The sequence below is a fragment of the Eumetopias jubatus genome, unplaced genomic scaffold (genome assembly GCF_037043125.1).
Source record: "Eumetopias jubatus isolate StellerSeaLion01/CBP00866 unplaced genomic scaffold, mEumJub1_p1.0 scaffold_2, whole genome shotgun sequence".
Classification (NCBI taxonomy): Eukaryota; Metazoa; Chordata; class Mammalia; order Carnivora; family Otariidae; genus Eumetopias; species Eumetopias jubatus.
The window spans coordinates 116099138-116117896 of NW_028274808.1; the positions used below are offsets into that span (position 1 = coordinate 116099138).

General features: G+C 32.5%; 1 protein-coding gene across 2 annotated transcripts in view; it reads right to left on the minus strand.

Annotated features, from left to right (window-relative positions):
- GSTCD (glutathione S-transferase C-terminal domain containing) overlaps window positions 1-18759 on the minus strand; it is a 132303-nt gene that overhangs the window by 98666 nt on the left and 14878 nt on the right. For both annotated transcript variants that reach the window (XM_028121351.2, XM_028121350.2), the window contains exons 4-5: window positions 12619-12870; window positions 8185-8278 (exon numbers count right to left, since the gene is read on the minus strand). In XM_028121351.2, coding sequence (XP_027977152.1) covers window positions 8185-8278; window positions 12619-12870 — 346 coding nt within the window. The remainder of the gene's footprint in view (window positions 1-8184; window positions 8279-12618; window positions 12871-18759) is intronic.

Sequence of the window (18759 nt, forward strand, 5' to 3'; positions counted from 1 at the left end):
ATACTATCTTTTAGAGGCTTTTAGTTTCAGATTTAATTGCCGTTTAAATAAAAGTTGTACTACTTTTGGTAAAGCACCAAAATGCTTGTTGAGAACCTTACCCTTGAAAGAAGAGAACATAGTTATAAATTTGTATGGTTCTGAGTCAAATATGGTCAGGCTTTGGATTTCACAGCTAAGTATAACTTAGGAAAATGAAAAACATTTATGTTAGGAAATTTTTTTTCCCAGAAAAGAGAAAAAAACTCAAACCTTTGATCTCATTCTCTTGATGTGCTTTAGTATCTTAAATGCCAAAAAGTTCAAAATGTAATAGCCTTATAATCTAAAACTGTTCAATATAAACAAAAAATGTTGGGAGAAATGTATCCTTATGTTGTCTCCCTGGAGAGTAATTTTTTTTTAAAGTCAGAAAAAATATTCTAATTATGTCTTATCTAGTGTGAAGTGGAAAATATAAAAATCTAAGATTAATATTTCAGAAAACAATTTCGTAAAAGACGTTATTTCTATGTACATTATAAGATACTTCTACTTTCACTTACATTTGCTAGTATAATTTAGTATACTTGACTTAAAAGTAGAGGGTTTTATAGTTACCAAATGGTTCAGAGGTCTGCACAAGCTCTTGTATTTGATATAATACATGCTAAAGCAAAAACATAATTTTTTAGTTTGTAAAGAAAAATTTTAGAAAGCTTTAACCTTGTTGTTCATCTTATTTTGGCGGCAGACGTTGAAATCAAAGCAGCCAATGCATGTACTAAATCAGTTACCTATGGTAATCACTTCACAGCGTGATCCCCAAAGCAACAGAAGCAGCATTAGTAGGATACTTCTTGGAAATGCAAATTCTAGGGCCCCATCTGAGACCTGAATGACAAACTGTAGGTTAGTGCCCAGGAACTTGTTTTAATAAGCTTTCCAAATGATGTTTATGGTTGTCCTAGTTTGAAAAGCAATGGTTTAGGACAATGAAGTTTCTTTATATACCTTGCTTAGAGGCTCCCAAACAAGCTTTTATGTTTTAGATTCCCCAAAGAAGGGCACTACTTATACTGTTGGTGAGACAATTCTTTGTTATGGTAAACTTTGCGCTTCCCTGGCCATCCAGCAAAAACAGCAATAAACAATGCTATTTACCATGTCCCCTGGGGTTCTTAAGAACTTTGTTAAGAATCACTGATAGGGGCAAAGGCTGTTTAGTCCTTCCTTTCTCTACCTTGGATCCAACCCTCTCCAAAGACCTTGACCACACTCTTCCCTTGCTTACCCAAATACTTCCACTAGAAGAATAAAGGAAAAGTGATCCTGTTGGCTTGTAGAAGCATACAAGAGGGTGGGGGTGATAGCACAGACTGCATTGAGGCCAATTTTTACTAGTTATATCATATATCACTATCTCATTTTCTATTTTTTCTCAATGTCATGGATCAATTCATTGTTTTCAACCCCAAATATTTTACAGAAATTAAGTGGGGTAAAAACTGGATATTTACATAAAATTGGATATCATTGTAAAATTTAAAATCATAGTCATCTATATTTATATATATATTTATATTTATATTATATATAATTATATATGCCATATATAATTATAAAATTATATTATCATTTGCTATAGTATTATTAAATAATTATATTATGTATTATGCATATATTACATATATAAGTATATAAATATATAATATATATTAAACAATATGTAAATATATTACTATATATACTATATATACTATACTATATACTACATATGCTATATATAATATAGTATGTATATATGCTATATATAAATATAATATATATAAAATACATAAATATATAAGTATATTTAAATATACTTTTAATATATATTATATATATGAATGTTGGTAGAAAGAATAATTTTGGTACTAATACAGATCCACTAGGATTGAAAAATTATATATTCTCTTAGAAACATAAATTCAATCAATGATTTATATAAAAGGATCTGGAATATACCAGTTTATAATTCTTGTTCTAAGAATTCATACATGTCTATCCCAAGCAAATAAAATCTACAGGGTTTAAAGCCCTCTAGAAAGATGAGAACTTATGATATCCTTCTAGTAAAACTCTGCCATTAGTTTTTCTCTTTTATCTCAAACTGTTAAGTATATACTCTAAACTGGGTGGTGGGGGATGAGAAGGTGAATGAGTGATAATGTTTAAGGTTTTTATGAACTTACCTCCACATCAGTCTCCCTAGGAGATGATGCTTTCATGTAGCTCAACAGCAAAAGCAATCGGGTATACCTAATTGATTCATATTTCTAAGACAATGTAATTTTGAATATAAAAATGAAACAGAATGTAACTGAAACAACTATCGTTTTGTTGCCTTTATCTTCTATAAGGTCATACCTCTGAGCCTCCTCCCTTCATAATGATTGATATGGTTAGTGTAGGCTAGGAGCAATTCCTAATATAGGAACCACTCACCTAAAAACTACCAGAGAATAAAAATGGCTATGGGGAAATACTGCATGGAGTGGCTTAGGGCAGTTCTATTCTAAGTCTTACATCATTTCCTCTTTCATACTCAGAGGGCAAAAATTCAGAAGGCAAGAAGAGAAGTGTCTCTGGCCTTAACAAAAGGACTCCTCAGGCTCACAAGTATTTATTCCAGTTCATTAGATTAGAAAATCATAGTTATTTGAGGTCAAAAGTAATAATATAATAATATATATAAAAATATAATATATAATATAGTATATTTTATGTATATATAATATAGTGGGAGACTGTTGTTTGAGGATTTTCTACCAGGGCATATGATTAATACTAACCTAAACCTTTCTTTCCTCACTTCTGTATAATGTATATGTGTATATATATATATATATATATATATATATATATATATATATATATATATCTCATGGATATTATATGATATATATGATGCAGTAGGAGACTGTTGGTTGAAGATTTTCTATCAGGGCATATGACTAATACTAACTTAAACCTTTCATTCCTTACTTTTGTATAATTCATCTTATATAGAACCATTTAATAACAACTATCTATATAAGAACTTTGACCATATACACTCAAAAATGAAAATAACTCAAACAATCTGGAATTCAACTTAGTAGGTATATTCTTCACAGAGATATGGATATAACAGTTCGCAAATTACTGTTCAGTTATGGTTGGACTTACCAAATGAGCAAATAAATAGATGATATTGTGAGCTATCGTTTTTACTGTTGAGAAAGGTTGATAGAGGTATAGACATTGATTTCGGAAAAACTAGGAAGAATTTTGTGGATTAGGATTGGAATTAGAGATATCAGTATAATCTCAACATTTTTTAAAAAAACATTGGTTTTTATTTTTTTTAAGATTTATTTACTTGAGAGAGAGAGCACAGAGGGAGAGGGCGAAGCAGACCCCTGCTGAGCAGGGAGCCCGATGCAGAGCTCAATCCCAGGACCCTGGGATCATGACCTGAGCTGAAGGCAGACGCTTAACTGACTGAGCCACCCAGGCGCCCATCTCACCATTTTTTAATACAGACGTATAACAGAGATATACAAATAGAGCAGTAGACAGTGATGTGATTATATACATGTGTGTGTACATACATCTATTTCTCATAGATCTATCTATATGCACAGCTCTCTGCTGAGAGGAGCTAAAAGCAATAACACTCCATTAGCAATAAGCACACCTCATGCCCAAATTTTAGTTTCTAAATGCTAATCTCTACTTAAGGGAACCAGAGTTCCTTGGAGAAACAGCTGACTCTAGAACTGAGGCAGGGAAATGAAAAAATGAGCCTGTAATAGTTTTTTCCTCTAGAATTTAAGGAAGTGGTCATAGAATGATAAGGCCATTTCCAAAGGATCAGGAGCCAGCTTGAAGAGACTCACAACCTGGGACAACTTGAGTACCGAAATAAATAACAACAGTGATGGATTATAACTTATTTAATAAAATAATTCCTGAGTCAATACTGAGAAGAGATACATAGATGATAGATGGGAAAAACGTTCTTACATTAGCATGGCAACTAATACATATAGAAGACTGATGGAGCTGAAAAGTCACCATTCTGTAACTATCACAGGCAAGAAGCATCAAATGAATGTAAACTAGTGAGTGAAATTTTGAAAACAAGACATTATGTAGTCTCAAATATCTCCCCACAAAATACTTATTAATTCAACAGAGCAAAACAGTAACATTACAGTAGAGATACCTGGTAGATACCACCTTAACCAAATGATTAAAGTTAACATCACTGGGCCCAAACTGATGTAATGTGCCTTCTGCTATAATACACTGAGAAGGCCACAGCTTCATTTAGGTGGTATTCCTGCCAAAATGCATAATCTGAATTGAAGCATGAGGAAATGAGACAAATTGAAATTGAGAAACGTTTGACAAAAAACTGGCCTGAATTCTTCAAAACAGTCCATGTTGAAAGATAAAGAAAGGCTAAGAAACTATTTCACATGAAAGGAGACTAAAGTGACATGACAATTACATGTACTACAATCAACTGGACTGCAGATTAGATAATAGTTCATAGTGAATCACAGAGCCTGTTTTGATAACTTTACAATGGCTAAGAGAAAAGAACTAAGGAAGTACCTTTGTTCATAAAGCGGACAGTTTAGTTCTTGGAGGTGAAGTAGCACAATGTTTGCAACTTATTCCCAAACAGTCCATAAAAATAGAATAGAATAGAATAGTAGTAATAATAGTAATAAAGATGATGTAAATTAAATCTATATGAGACAAAAGAATTCAAAGTTGCTGGTTTAAGCAGAAATTTGGAAATTTAACTAAAAGGATCTATAGTCTCAATTCAAATGAATTTAATAAAAAAATTATTATGTACCTATTCTATACTCAAAGAGCTCACAGTCCACTAGAAAAGGAAAACATGCATATAAGTAATTATAGTGGAAGAGAAGCATACCGTAAGTACGAAAAATGAAGTATAAGAAAGTACTAAGGAATGCTGAGAGCAAGTGACTAATTCTGTCTGATATATTGTACTAAGTACTTTATATATTAATTCATTGAATGTACCAACAACCTCATTAAGGTGTATACTATTTTATCCCCATTTTACAGATGAGGCAATTGAGGCACAGAGAAATTGAGAATCTGGCCATAGATTTTCTAGCAGTTAGTATAGTAGTCCAGGTATGAAACGCAGGCAGCCTGACTCCATAGCACATGCAGAAGGCTTAATGAAGAAGCAGCATTTGAGCTGATCTTTAAGAGATGGGTGTAATTTCAATAGGATGGGAAGTGGAAAGAAGAATATTTAAGGCTGGAGGCAAAATAAAAGTGAAGGCATGGAAATAATAGTTATAGATCATATGAGGGAATCTGAAAAGTTCAGGGAATAGTATATAGGATGTGGGGAGAGAAATGGGTAATAACAGAGGTTGGGAGATTAGACAAGCTTAAGAAATAAGCCTCCATTGTGAGGATCAATATAGCCTTTGTTAGTAAAGAGAATGATTCTTATTATATGGGCCATAATCTTGAAGTAACTCAATGGCTTCCAAATAATGAGTCAGCCTTTGTGACATCCAAATGAACCTAGTACCAATAAAATCTTATTACAATTCAATCTCTTCTAAAAATACCAGAACACAAATCATGAGAACACTTTCACAGTGACCTCCACACCCGTATGTATAATAATTTTATTTCACAGTGATCCTATTACTGTGCAATATTGAAATTGCCAGCACTGAAAACAGAACATCTAAAATGCAACAATTCTGCCTTAGTTTAACACAGACTATATAAACCTTTTAAGAACAGAGAATGAAATGTAAATAAATCATGTAGCTCTGCTGTTATAGCTCCTTGTTTGTCATAATATTTATGAAAACTAGGTGATCCAATTAAAGAGATATAATGAGTAATATATTCCATGAACTCTGTTAGATATGCAGTTCTAGCCAGTAAAACGACCAGACATGAATGCTTAATGTTAGATCTCTGAGTTGGAAGCAGATGTAATTGATTGCTCAATTAATAAATGAAAATATTATTTTGGCTTCATAGTAAATTAATTATGAGTAAGGCAAAACATGTGGCACTTACAAATCTTTGTACTAATTTCTTGTAAATATAAATATTAATGAAAATCTGATTTTCATTTACGATAGTTTTAATCTGTCCAAAATGTGCCATAACCAGAGTACACAAAACAATCCAATTGCAAGGACAATAAAAACAAACACTTAAAATTTTCAAAATATCAGAAAATATTTAAAATTAAACATTAACAAATTCATTAGTGACTATGTTTCATATATTTAACAAAGACCAAAAAATGAATTTAATTTTTATAAAACATCTGTGAGGTACAGTTCTTAATTGCCCAATGAAAATCTTATTCCATTCTGGAAAAATCCTAAATTATTTCCTTGATTGACAGACTAGAATTGATTAGTGAGATATAGACAATACTTAGGAAGCATACAGAGGAGAAGAACATGACAAAGGCAGGCAAACAATTTCAAAGAGCATTTGGAAACCAAAAGATATATTTGGCTTGGTATAAAACTAAAGAATAAGTGAACAATTAAAGAAGTGGAACATTGAGTAATGAAAATGTTCTCCACCTAAAAACACCTAAAATGCTATATAAAACTCAACAATCATCCTTTGCCTGTCTCAATGGATTTCTGAGAGTAAGGGAACTCCATAGGGCCTTAACAAAGGGGAAAGGAACTAAAAAGTAGTGTAATAATCTTGAACTGACACCAGCTGCCAGGAGAGTATTTGCTAATAGGGATCTGAGCTTTAATAGAAAGACAAAGAAGAGAGGCTAGTCCTGGATCCCTAGCATTGTGGAAACCTGGAACTATTATCACTACATGAAAGTAGAAACCTTGAAAAGCTATATTCCCCCATGAAAAGATGCATTACAATAAAAAAAGTCCTACTCAGTAGCAAAGGAGATGATAAAAGGTAACTTCTCTGTTTAAACCTCAGCTTCAAATGAAAAGGTTAAAGGAATCTCAAGCGGAAAACATAACGTTAACTGATCTTAAGATCTAGTACTTCAAGATGCCTGGCATAAGCAAATATAAATCCTTTCTATTGAAATTTACTTCTAACCCAGGCTCCACAAGATTCCCACAGATTTAAGTAGCCCCTAAATGAATTCAAAATATATAATTACAAAACTAATAGGGAAAAAAGACAGCAAGAATGAAGTCAACAGGAAAAAAAAAAAACACCAAAATTAGATCTCTGTGGACATCAGCTATCATATAACAGACACAGAATATAAAATAACTATGCTTAAAAAAATTATGAAAAGAAGAAATTGAAACACGAGCAAGGAAAAGGTCATTATAAAAACAAACAACCAAAATATAGTTTCTAGCAATGAAAGATATAATTATATAACTAAAAACCTAACTATAAAAATATTTTTTTCAAACAATACTTTAAACAATTAGGGGAAAACGATTATGTACTGGTTATTAAAGGATCAAAGAATTTTTGTTAATTTTTATTAGGTGTGCTAATGACATGGCAATTATTTAGAATGGCTGTATTTCTTAGATGTATGTACTATAGTATGGCATGTTATCTGGAATTTCCTTCAAAATACTTCAAAAGAAAGCAAAAGGAATAAGCAAATGTAGGAAAATGTAAGAAATGTTGAATCTGAGCAATGTGTATATGTGTATATGTGAAATTTTTATAATAAAAATAAAAGGAAAACTTCACTCATATGGGAAATTTAAGAAACAAAACAAACATGCAAAAGGGAAAAAATGAGAGAAAGAGAGAGAGACAAATCAAGAAATAGATTCTTAATTATAGAGAACTGATGGTTACCAGAGGGGAGGTGGGTTGGGGGATGGGTTAAATAGGTGATGGGAATTAAGGACTACACTTGTAGTGATGAGCACAGGGTGATGAATGGAAGTGTTGAATTACTATATTGTAATATAACACTGTATAACCAGCTGGAATTAAAATAAAAACTTTTAAAAAAAGAAATAATTGGGGAGGGGAAAGAAAACTCAATGGATAGTACAATCAAAATATTAGATAAAGCCAAAGAGAGAATTAGAGAATTGAAAGATGGATCTGAAGAGGGTATCTAGATTATGATTAAAACTTAAAGGAGGAAAAAAAAGGAAAAAAAAAACAACTCACCTTCCTTTGGGCTCACTGCTGCAGGAAGACTATTCCAATCAAGAGTCCAAGTAGGGCAAGGGTGGGGAGAAAACATCACTTCAATGCCTTTTTCCTAGAAATAGGAAATAGGAAATAGACTCTTTCCAAATTAATGAATTAATAAAATCCTGTTATGGTTTAGAAGGCCAAATTTCTCTTTTGTTTTCTTTTTTTTTTTTTTTTTTTGGTACCAATGCAAATTTATTCTCATTAGGACAATTGTTAGGTAATTGTTTAAAAGCTGAAATCACTCACAACCTGTAAAACAGAATGAAGTAAGTGTTTGGATGGGACCACACAATCTTCAGTTTGAGGAATCCATTTTCAGTCATAAACTCATACAGGTTTTGGAGTCAGTGAATTTGTCTCACAGAAGTGCCCTTCCACAGATGAGAAGATTGTCCCCAGAGACCAACTTGCTATGTGGCCTTGGGCTAGTCATGTAGTTGATGTATTTGAAAGAGTGCTCCCTTCAGGGAAAAAATCAAACAACAAAAAAAAGATATCTAGGTATTATATGGCAAATTTTCTTTTCTATAGTGTCAAGAAGGAGCATAAATAGTAATGATCATTAGATATTCCTCAAAATATTTAGTTACATAAGAAATACAATGTGTTTTTTGATAGAACAGTTACTTTCCTTTTTTTATACCGAGATAACAAAAAAATGCTGTTTTTAAATTATTGCCTAAAACTACATAGAAATAAATATTCTTATACTTAGAAATCAATTGGATGTCAAAAAGAAAAGTCACCTGAAGATAAAAATTTTATCAAAAACATTCCACACAGGGATAAAAAAAGAAAAACTGATTCTGCATATCCATCAAAATCTGTCTTTACATATATGAAAATAGCTACACAGCCTACGAGTTATATTTACAGGACAAAAAGCCCCACTTCAACATAACACCCCCAAAACATCATCCATACCACAAAGGCTTGTAATGCCTCTAAAAAAGGATTCCTCTGTTGTAACCAAATGGTTCCCAACATTTTCAAAACTGAGGACCACTTTTCAATATATAAAAAAATTCTCAGGCTCCTTCCCCATGTCAAAAGTTACACATTTATTTATTTGATCTGCAGACAGTTGTGTGGCATAAATATGGATTTTCAGACCCCTTGCAATCACTTTCTGAGTACATAGTCCACAGGATAGATATCCAGGGTCCAGGGTTTTATCTTTAGAAATATCATATTCAAAAGAAAAATCTCTGAGAATCTATCACTAATTTGAATCAATTAGTTCATGAAATTATGAAATTATGAAAACTAGCTGAATTCTGGTTCAGCTAGTTTTATGAATTATGAAATTATGAAAACTAGCTTTAAATTATGAAAACTAACTGAATTCTGGTTCCAAAGGAAATACTATGAAGATTCTTTGTTGAGGTAGAGACATCTTCATGTCTAGAGGTCTAGAGCACTTACTCCAGAAACTTCCAGCACTTCCAGAAAAATAAACATCTTCCCCCTTATTCTAGACTAGCCATACTAAACTTGCTCTCCCTCATTTCACCAAATTTAATCCCACCTTAGGGTCTCTTCAAAAATACTATATGAAATGTCACTCACACACCATTACGTTTAAAGCATACAATTCAATGTTTTTTATAATATTCACAGTTGCGCCATAATCAACACTAATTTGAGAATATTTTCATCATCTCAAAAAGAAGTCCCATATCCATTAGTAGATACTCTCTATTTCCCCCCCTCAGCTCCTTGCCTTAGGTAACTACTAATCTACCTTCTGCCCCTATAGACTTGCTCAGGGTCTATTCACTCGCTGGACCCTCTGCCTAGAACACTTCCTCCAAATCTTCAGTTCATTCAGGTCATTTGCTCAATGTCTTCACCTGGTCAGATAAACCTCCCTGACCGCTCTATCTAAAAAGGATTCCAACTCACATAACCTCCACCCCCTTATCCCACATTACTTTTTTGTGGCACTTATCATTACCTATTGTGTTAACACATTTGTGTTTTTTATTTACCTCCCCCACCAGAATATAAGGCTCATGAAGGCAGTCCAATTTGTTCTTCACATATCCCACATTCAAAACAATGACTAAACATATACACTTTTTGGACTAACTGACTGAATAAATAAATTTAAAACCTTTGGAGAATAAGGGAAATTTTGGAGGCAAGAATATGCCAAAGAAAACAAAAGGGGAAAAAAAAGTGAGATGTGAGTGTTCGTAAGAAATACTTTACTATTTTATACTTCCACTTGGCACCAATTTCGTTTGTCCTTAACTAATTGGCACAAAATACTGTGACTACACAAAAATTAATAGTTACTGTCATACATTCACATAATTTATTATTTTGATATAATATTTACTAGTTTTCAAAACATATGTCAATAATTCACTAGTAAGTAGCAAAAACAATGTCCTGCTAAAAAGGAACATTTATTGTATCTAATATATACTTTCAAGTTAGAATTAAATGAAATAGAAATTTTAACTTATTTTCAGATTTGAGCCTTTTTTTTTGTCGATGTAATGTCCCAGTCATTTTTTATATAACCATAAGATTTGAAATCAGAAAAGAATCCTACAGAATATCTACTATACTCTCCTAATTTATAAATGGAGAAGTTAAGATCCTTTGGTTAAACAATATACTAAAGGTCACAATGTTAGCTTAGCCTCAACTTTGGGACTAGAATCCCAGTCACCTGGTCCCTACTAGTCTTACCATGGGCTGCTCCCAAGCCAATGCCTGAGAGTGCCTGAGATAACATGGCAGGCCTATTCCTGAGAAACATGGAACTCTCTGACAGATGATTTGGGTTCAAGGATTCTCCACTGGCTTGCCAAAACTTTCTTAGACCTGCAGTGAAGTCTAAAGCTTTTCTAACCCAATTGTCCTTCCTTCCCTGTCTCATGCACAAGGGTCAAACCTGCATCATAGACTGAAGGCTCTCCCAGCCTCCCCCGTCTCCCTCCCCACTTTACCTCACAGATTTCCCTCAGTAGAACTCTTGCACATCTAACCCATCTTTGTCTGCTTGGGGGACCTGAACTAACACATCCCCTATAAATTAAAAATTCAGGATTCCTTTTTATTTTTTTTTCCTTTTTATTTTTTATGTTATTATAAGACAGCTTATTTTTTACAATTGTTTGTTAACTTTTCCTGAATTTAAATTTGTTATTTATTTCTCATTGTTTATAGATATTTTTAATATGCATAAAATACAGAATACAGGAATAGGAAATACAGAATAGGAAAAAATACAAATGTTTTTCCTAATGTCATTTTATTGCTAGAAAAACATAGGTAGAAAAATCTGAATTACCAATTTTCTTTAAGACTGTGTAAGTATGAATTAAAAGCAGATTTTTGGTTTGTTGAAATTTTGAAAATTAGTATTTTAATGCAAAGCAAATTATTGATGATTATTTATTTTAAAAAACTCAAGAGGTAAAACTGAGATCCCTGCACAGTATAGTCATCTGATCAAGACACATCAAACTTTGGACATGCCTTGATACCTTCTAAAATCAACTATAAAATCCTATTTCATTGTTTCATCACTAGGTTAACAAAGCCTAACTGATGAGATAAGGGGCTGATGTCACTACTAAAATCTTGTGCTTTTCTAATTCAGCAAACTTTCTGTTAACCAAAAAACTCAAATGCTTCCTAACCCAAGTGGGGAAATATAATGAATATCTTTCCAGTACGACTCAGATGAATAGCTCAAATTACTTCCTGATTTTTCCTCTATTCAAATAAATCTTCAAATAGTTGAAGTTAAAAGCAAAACATTTTTGTAAATTGTTTAGAATGATAGAGAAAATAAAGCCTATTGGGAAAATTTCTACAATAAGTACTATTAGAAACAAATTTTGCTGCAAAGAGAAAAAAAGAAATATCTGTTTTATAAAAAGGCATTAAAATGAAAAAGTAAAAACAAAATTCAAAGAACTAAAACATCTTAAATTTAGACAAAACCTTGGAAAGTAAATTGAGATATTCATTTTCATATTCTTTAACTTCAAATCATCTCAAAATTTAAAAACTGAGAGCAAAACCTTGCAACAGAAAAATGTCAGGTTAAAACAATACATTTGACCAGATGTGATATGACCTTGGCCAATGTCTTGAATATTAAAAAAAAAAAGTTTTGAGAAAAATATTTTTAAAAAATATATATTCTGACTTACTTGGCTCCAAAGACACATACTAATAAAAATCTTCAATTTACTATATCTTCATTTATATGCAAAAGACATAGAAATATTAACTGGGTAAGGGTGATATAAAATAGTTACAAATAAAATTTAAAACAAAAGTAATGTGAATAAATGATTGCAAGTTGGGGTAGAATGCTCAGCAACATTATCACGTGGAATTTTTCAAAGAAAATTTTAAGAAAAACATTTTAAGTACCATTAACTTGGTCATAGTGGGTCTTGGTCCTCCTATAAATGAAGCATCATTTTGCTCCTCTACACCTGGAACCTCACTTAAGTTTGAATCTTGTTCATTTGAGGTGGTCAGCAACTCTGGTAAATGGAGAAACTGGATCCCACACTGAGAAGCTGCTGTTTTTACTCTTGGCACTTCCTGAATCCTCTGGTACCAAGCAGCCAGCAGTGGAAATTCCATCAGCTTTTCAGAAAGTTTCTTGCAGATAATTACCTAGGCATGCAGAGAACAAAACATACTATTACACATTTTTTGTTTATAATAGCTGTCGAGGTACCTTTACATATCATAAAATTCACACATTTTAAGTATACAGTTCAAACAATGAGTTTTAGCAAATTTATACAGTTGTGTAACTACCACCACAATCCAGTATTAGAACACTTATATCACACCAAAAGTTTCTGTTGTGATCACCTACAGTCAATCTCTGCTTCCCCAGTTCATTGCAAGCAGCCACTGATCTGCTTTCCATGTTTATAATTTGCCTTTTCTCGTATTTCAGATAAGTGGAATCATAAAATGTGTCTTTTTAACTTAGCATTAAGTTTCTGAGGTTCATCATGTAGTTGCATTTATGAGTAGTTTGTTTCTTTTCATTGTAAGTAGTAATCATTGTGAGGCATAATATATTTTGTTTATCCATTTGCTAGTTGACGGACATTTGCATTGTTTCCAGTTTTTGATAATTATGAATAACGTTGCTATACGAACTCATGCACCAGTGTTTGTTTGAATGTTTTTCATTTCTTAGGAGTAGATACTAGGAGCCAAGTTGCTAGGTTGTATGGAAACTGTATGCTTAAGTTTTAAAGAAACTGCCTAACTCCTCTCCCTGATGGCTGTACCATTTTATATCCCCACTAGAAAATGTCCCAATTTCTCCAAATCTTGCCAATGACTGGTATTGTCAGTCTTTTTTACTTGAACTATTCTAGTGGATGTGTGGTAGTATCTCATTGTGATTTCAAATTTGCATTTCCCTGTGGTTAATGATGGTAAGCATCATGTACTTATTTGCCATTCAAGTATCTTCTTTAGTCAAGTTTTCTATATTTTTAGTATTCATTTCACAATGTATAAATTGGGGCAACTCAACAACAAGAAAACAACCAATTAAAAAGATGGGCAAAAGATCTGGACACCTCAGAATTACATAGTTGGCAGTCATATATATGACAAAGAAGTTACATAGATGGCAAATAAATATATGAAAAAACATTCATCACCGTATATCATTAGAGAATTGCAAGTTAAAAGAAGGAGACACCACTACACACCTATTAGAAGGGTGAAAAGGCAAAACCCTGACAACAGCAAAAGCTGGTAAGGATGTGGAGCAACAGGAACTCCCATTCATTGCTGGTGGGAATGCAGAATGGGATACCCACTTTGAAAGACAGTTTGGCGATTACTTACAAAGCTAAACAATTCTCACAGTATGATCCGGCAATTGCACTCCAAATGAGTTGAAAACTTATGTCCATGTAAAAACCTGCACATGGATGTTTATAGCACTTTTATTCATAATTGTCCAAACTTGGAAGCGACCAAGATGTTCTTCAATAGGTGAATGGACAAATAGCATCCAAACAATAAAATATTATCCAGCACTAAAAAGAAATGAACTCATCAAGCCATGAAAAGACACAGAGGAACATTAAGAGCATACTAAGTGAAAGAAGCCAATCTGAGGGGCTATATACTGTGTAATTCCAAATATATGACATTCAGGAAAAGGTAAAACTATGAAGACAAGAAAAGGATCAATGGTTGTCAGGGGTTAGGACAGAGGGATGAATAGGTGGAGCACGGATTTTTAGGGAAGTAAAACTATTCTGTATGATACAATAATGATGGATGCATATCATACGTTTGTCAAAACTCAAAATGTACAACCCAAAGGGTTAACCCTAACATAAAATATGGTTTGGGTTGTAGTAATTTGTTAATGTAGGTTCATCAGTTGTAATAAATGCACCAGTCTAGTGCAGGATGTTGATGGTAGAGGAGACTGTGTGTGCAGGGACAGAGGGTATCTGGGAACTTTCTGTACTTTCTGCTCAATTTTACTATAAACCTGGAATTACTCTAAACAATTGTCTATTTTTTAAAGATATTTTTAAAATCAAAACATACTATTTAAATAGGACTGACAAAGGACAAATGTCTTAGCAATAATAAGAGGCCCAAAAGGTATTTGTGAATTACTTGAAGGATAATAATAAATATTATATACACACAAACTAAGAATGTATGCACATACTGACTATCCTATAAGCCAAAAAATATATATAATGGAAAAGACCAATACTTAGCAGAAAAAGGACAAAAAATTATTCTAAGATAATCAATAGAAATAACATGGCAACATTTGGAATGTCTATAAATGCTACAACTGAAAATCATTTGGGGAAATTTTATATCGTATATTCCAGTTTCTATCATCTTTCATTGGTAGCATATTTGTATGCCTCTCTAAAAACTCTTCCTTAGTCAACTTCCTTCAAATCTAGAAACCCCTTCATCTATAATTCATGGGCAAGAACACATTCCTCTGTCCCCAACCCTCATTATATTTTATAAGTTCTCAACACACTGAACATAGAGAGTAAATGGACACTGCTTAATCAAAAACCTAAAATACTTAATACGTACTTATTTATGAACATGAATTTAAGTGGTTAATGGGGAGAGAATTAAAATAAGTTGAAGTGTATGTGGTATTTTTTAAATGATTAGAATTTGATATCTCCATTAAGTCTACAGTCACTGGTATATTTTGAGGAATCTCAATGGAAGTTATACACTCACTGAGGAAGTGAGGGAATGAGAGAAATGGAGACGCTGTACTCTTAAGAATGATCTAAAGTTCCTTTTTTTCTTTAGTGAAGCCTTCTTCCCCTGAATGTATGAACTGTAAAACAGAATCAAATCAGTATAACCTAAAAGTAATGTAAGAAACACCCTCAGAACCATATTTTTAAAAAAGATTTGATGGGGTAGGGGGAGATTTCACTGAAGTAAAATAGTAAAAAGATAAAAGATACAATTATAGATATTTAGAAGTGAAAAGATAACTAGCATCAGTTAGAATTTTTTATAACAGCAGTTAAAGTAAGGCTTTTATTCAAATTAGAAAATGTGAAACCATTACTCCTGATTTAAATTATCTTCTTGTTTTCTCTTGGCCAGATGCCTTCTCCGTACTATCACCACCAAACTTCAATTTCTTTAAAAATTAGAATGCTCTTGCTTCTTTTTGAGGCACTGAATGTTGTTTCCATAGAAACAGTAATAATGTCACCAACAGATTATGACTGGTGATTATGAACAAATAGATAAATAAAAAGGTCAAATCAAGAAAATCTTGACAAATATATCTAGCAATAATCAGTACCAAAGCAGAAGCCAGAAAGGACAGAAAATTATGAAAAATTCACATGCATGTGTATTTCAGTCTATTTTAACTGGACTTTAAATAAGCACTAGTAATTGCTTGTAAAAGCAAGGTTTATGTCTAACTCTTTGTATACAGCAAGCACTTAAAACACTGCCTTGCAAATAATATTCTGGTGAGTGAACAAATGATCAAGAAACTATTTATTAAAAGCTTCAAAGAAGAATCTCCTCAATTAATGTTTTTCAAACAGCTGTTTATGACCTGTGGAAAAGTTGTGAAATCAACATAGTTTTTAAAATGGCATAAAATGGAAAATATCAGAGTACACAGCATGTAGTAAGGTGGGTTGCAAGTATATTTAATGTATACAAGATATATATTTGTATAAGTATGCTCAATCACCTGTAAAATGCATTATTTACTGTGAGTTAAAGTAAAAGAGTTTGAAATATACTGTCTAAATGTCACTCTGGGAACCAAACAGTTTATAATTCTCACCAAAATTCTTTTTTTTTTCTTTTTTCTGAGACAGAGAGAGAGTCTTAAGCAGTCTCCACACTTAATGGACTGAGCCACCCAGGTTCCCCCTTGCCAAAATTCTTAATTGCCTGAAAATAGCTTATGTGCTAAGGGAACTGAGTTTAAGTTGTGATAAATTAATCAAATAAGAAATGTTCTAATTTCTTCACCTTTCCTTTCCTCTCCTTGGTAGTGATTTATTCTTGTTAAATGCATATGGCATCTTTCCTTCCATTGGAAAATAAGTTCTGATTAAGTAACAATAATTCACGTTTAAGAGAAATCGAGGAGTTTTACACTGTATGGCAGGTCATCCCATTTAATCAACATGCCAGGCTGCTCTGCTAATATCCAGAAAGCTCAGGAGGTACTGAACCACATTCATTACACTCAAGAAGATATATTTAAGGAAATGGCTAAGAAAAATGTATGAGATGAAAATTATATTTGTTCCTAAGAAATGATTTTTAAAAAAGTTACCTGCCTGATAAGATCAAAACCATTATAAATATCACGGTTTCTTAAAGACAAGAAAATAAGATTATTCTTAAATAATGATAAAAAACTGCTGCTACCAAGAGCATAAAATGAAACCCTAATGGTTTTGTAGTTAATTGTAATAAGGGCCAGCAAAACTTGCCTGGAGAGAAGCAAGATGTTACATTTATCCAACATATCTCCTCCTCTGCATCACCTTCCAATCATTTATCATATAAAATGTTTTGTACTTACTTTATGTCACTTCCTTAGTCATGTTTACTCTTTTGAAAATATGTCATAACTAACAAATGTTTAGGGGGGCAGTGTAAGCAGTCAACTATCTAATTGGAAGTATAATCCCAATTCTGCATTTTTTACTTATAGATTAGAACTGGTGGGTTAAAACTGAAAACTCTTGAGGACCTAATGCAGAGGAGGAGATATGGAATATACAAATTAACCACTAAATATGTGGCATCCATAGTTTTTGCAATATGCCAGCCAGTAGTCAGATTCCCATTTTATTCCTAATTTTATGACAATAGGGACAAGTGAAAGAGACATTTAACATAGGTACTTTTGCTTAAAAATCAATTTCTACAATAATTTTACTCAAGCAATAAATGTGTCATACTTTTTAAAAACTCAACTCAGAGCATTGGAAGTTAACATGTAAAAAGTTAAATCCTAAGTATTCAAATAACAAAAATATTTTATAAAATGGCAAATTTTGTCTTATGGGAGTAGAATAATCTTTTAAATAGTCCTATCAAAGTATACTAATAGTAACTTAAAAATAACTAATAGTAACTTAAAAATAACTATACAAACATAACAATAAAAAAATTAAAAAAAAATAACTATACAATTTCCTGGTATCAGAGAACATCAGGATTTTGCCAGAGTATAGCTATTCATTGCTATTTCTCCCATATGCTTGCTATAACTACTAGAAGATGCTAGCAAATGATTTAAAAAACGGAAATCATAAGAGGTGTGCATTTTAATCTATTCTTTTTAAAGTTTATTCCTAAAATTTCCAGAAGAGAGGGTTTTGTCAGGCACCTTCCATAACGAAGTGCTGGGCTATTGGGTTAACTTTGCAAATTAATATCCACTGAAAAGGAAGAAAAGCATGGCGCAAGTTCAGACACAGCACCTTGGCCGTTCTACTGTTTTGCATCTTTGGCTTTTTTCTGCTTAGCAGAACTGTGTTTTTTCCCTAGCTCTTCTAAGTTTGACCTCTGGTATTCCAAACCTTGACTTAGCAAAACTGACTGCTCTTTCATATTGTTGGCCTTATTCCTATGGCCAAATATCCTTGCTTTAGGTTCGGCTCTGTTTCTGATCCAAACCTAGTAACTTGACTCTCATTTCTGATCATGAACTTGATCCTGAGTCTGACCATTTGGACCCACCCTCCGTCACCTCAATGTGTATTAACGCAAGCACAAATGCTCTGCATCATATCCACTACCTGAACTCAAACAACTGCTTCATAACCCAAGATGACTTAAAGGAGCAAAATAAACATAACAAACAGTATCAACAGTATCTTTCTTTGGCAAAGAAAGATTAATTCCTGAAAGAAAATGTCCAGATTCAAGAAAAATGCAAACGAAAATATTGTGAGAATTAGTTTACATATAAATGTCAGAAGAGAAAAATTTAATCATAGAATATGTGTAATAATAAAGGCT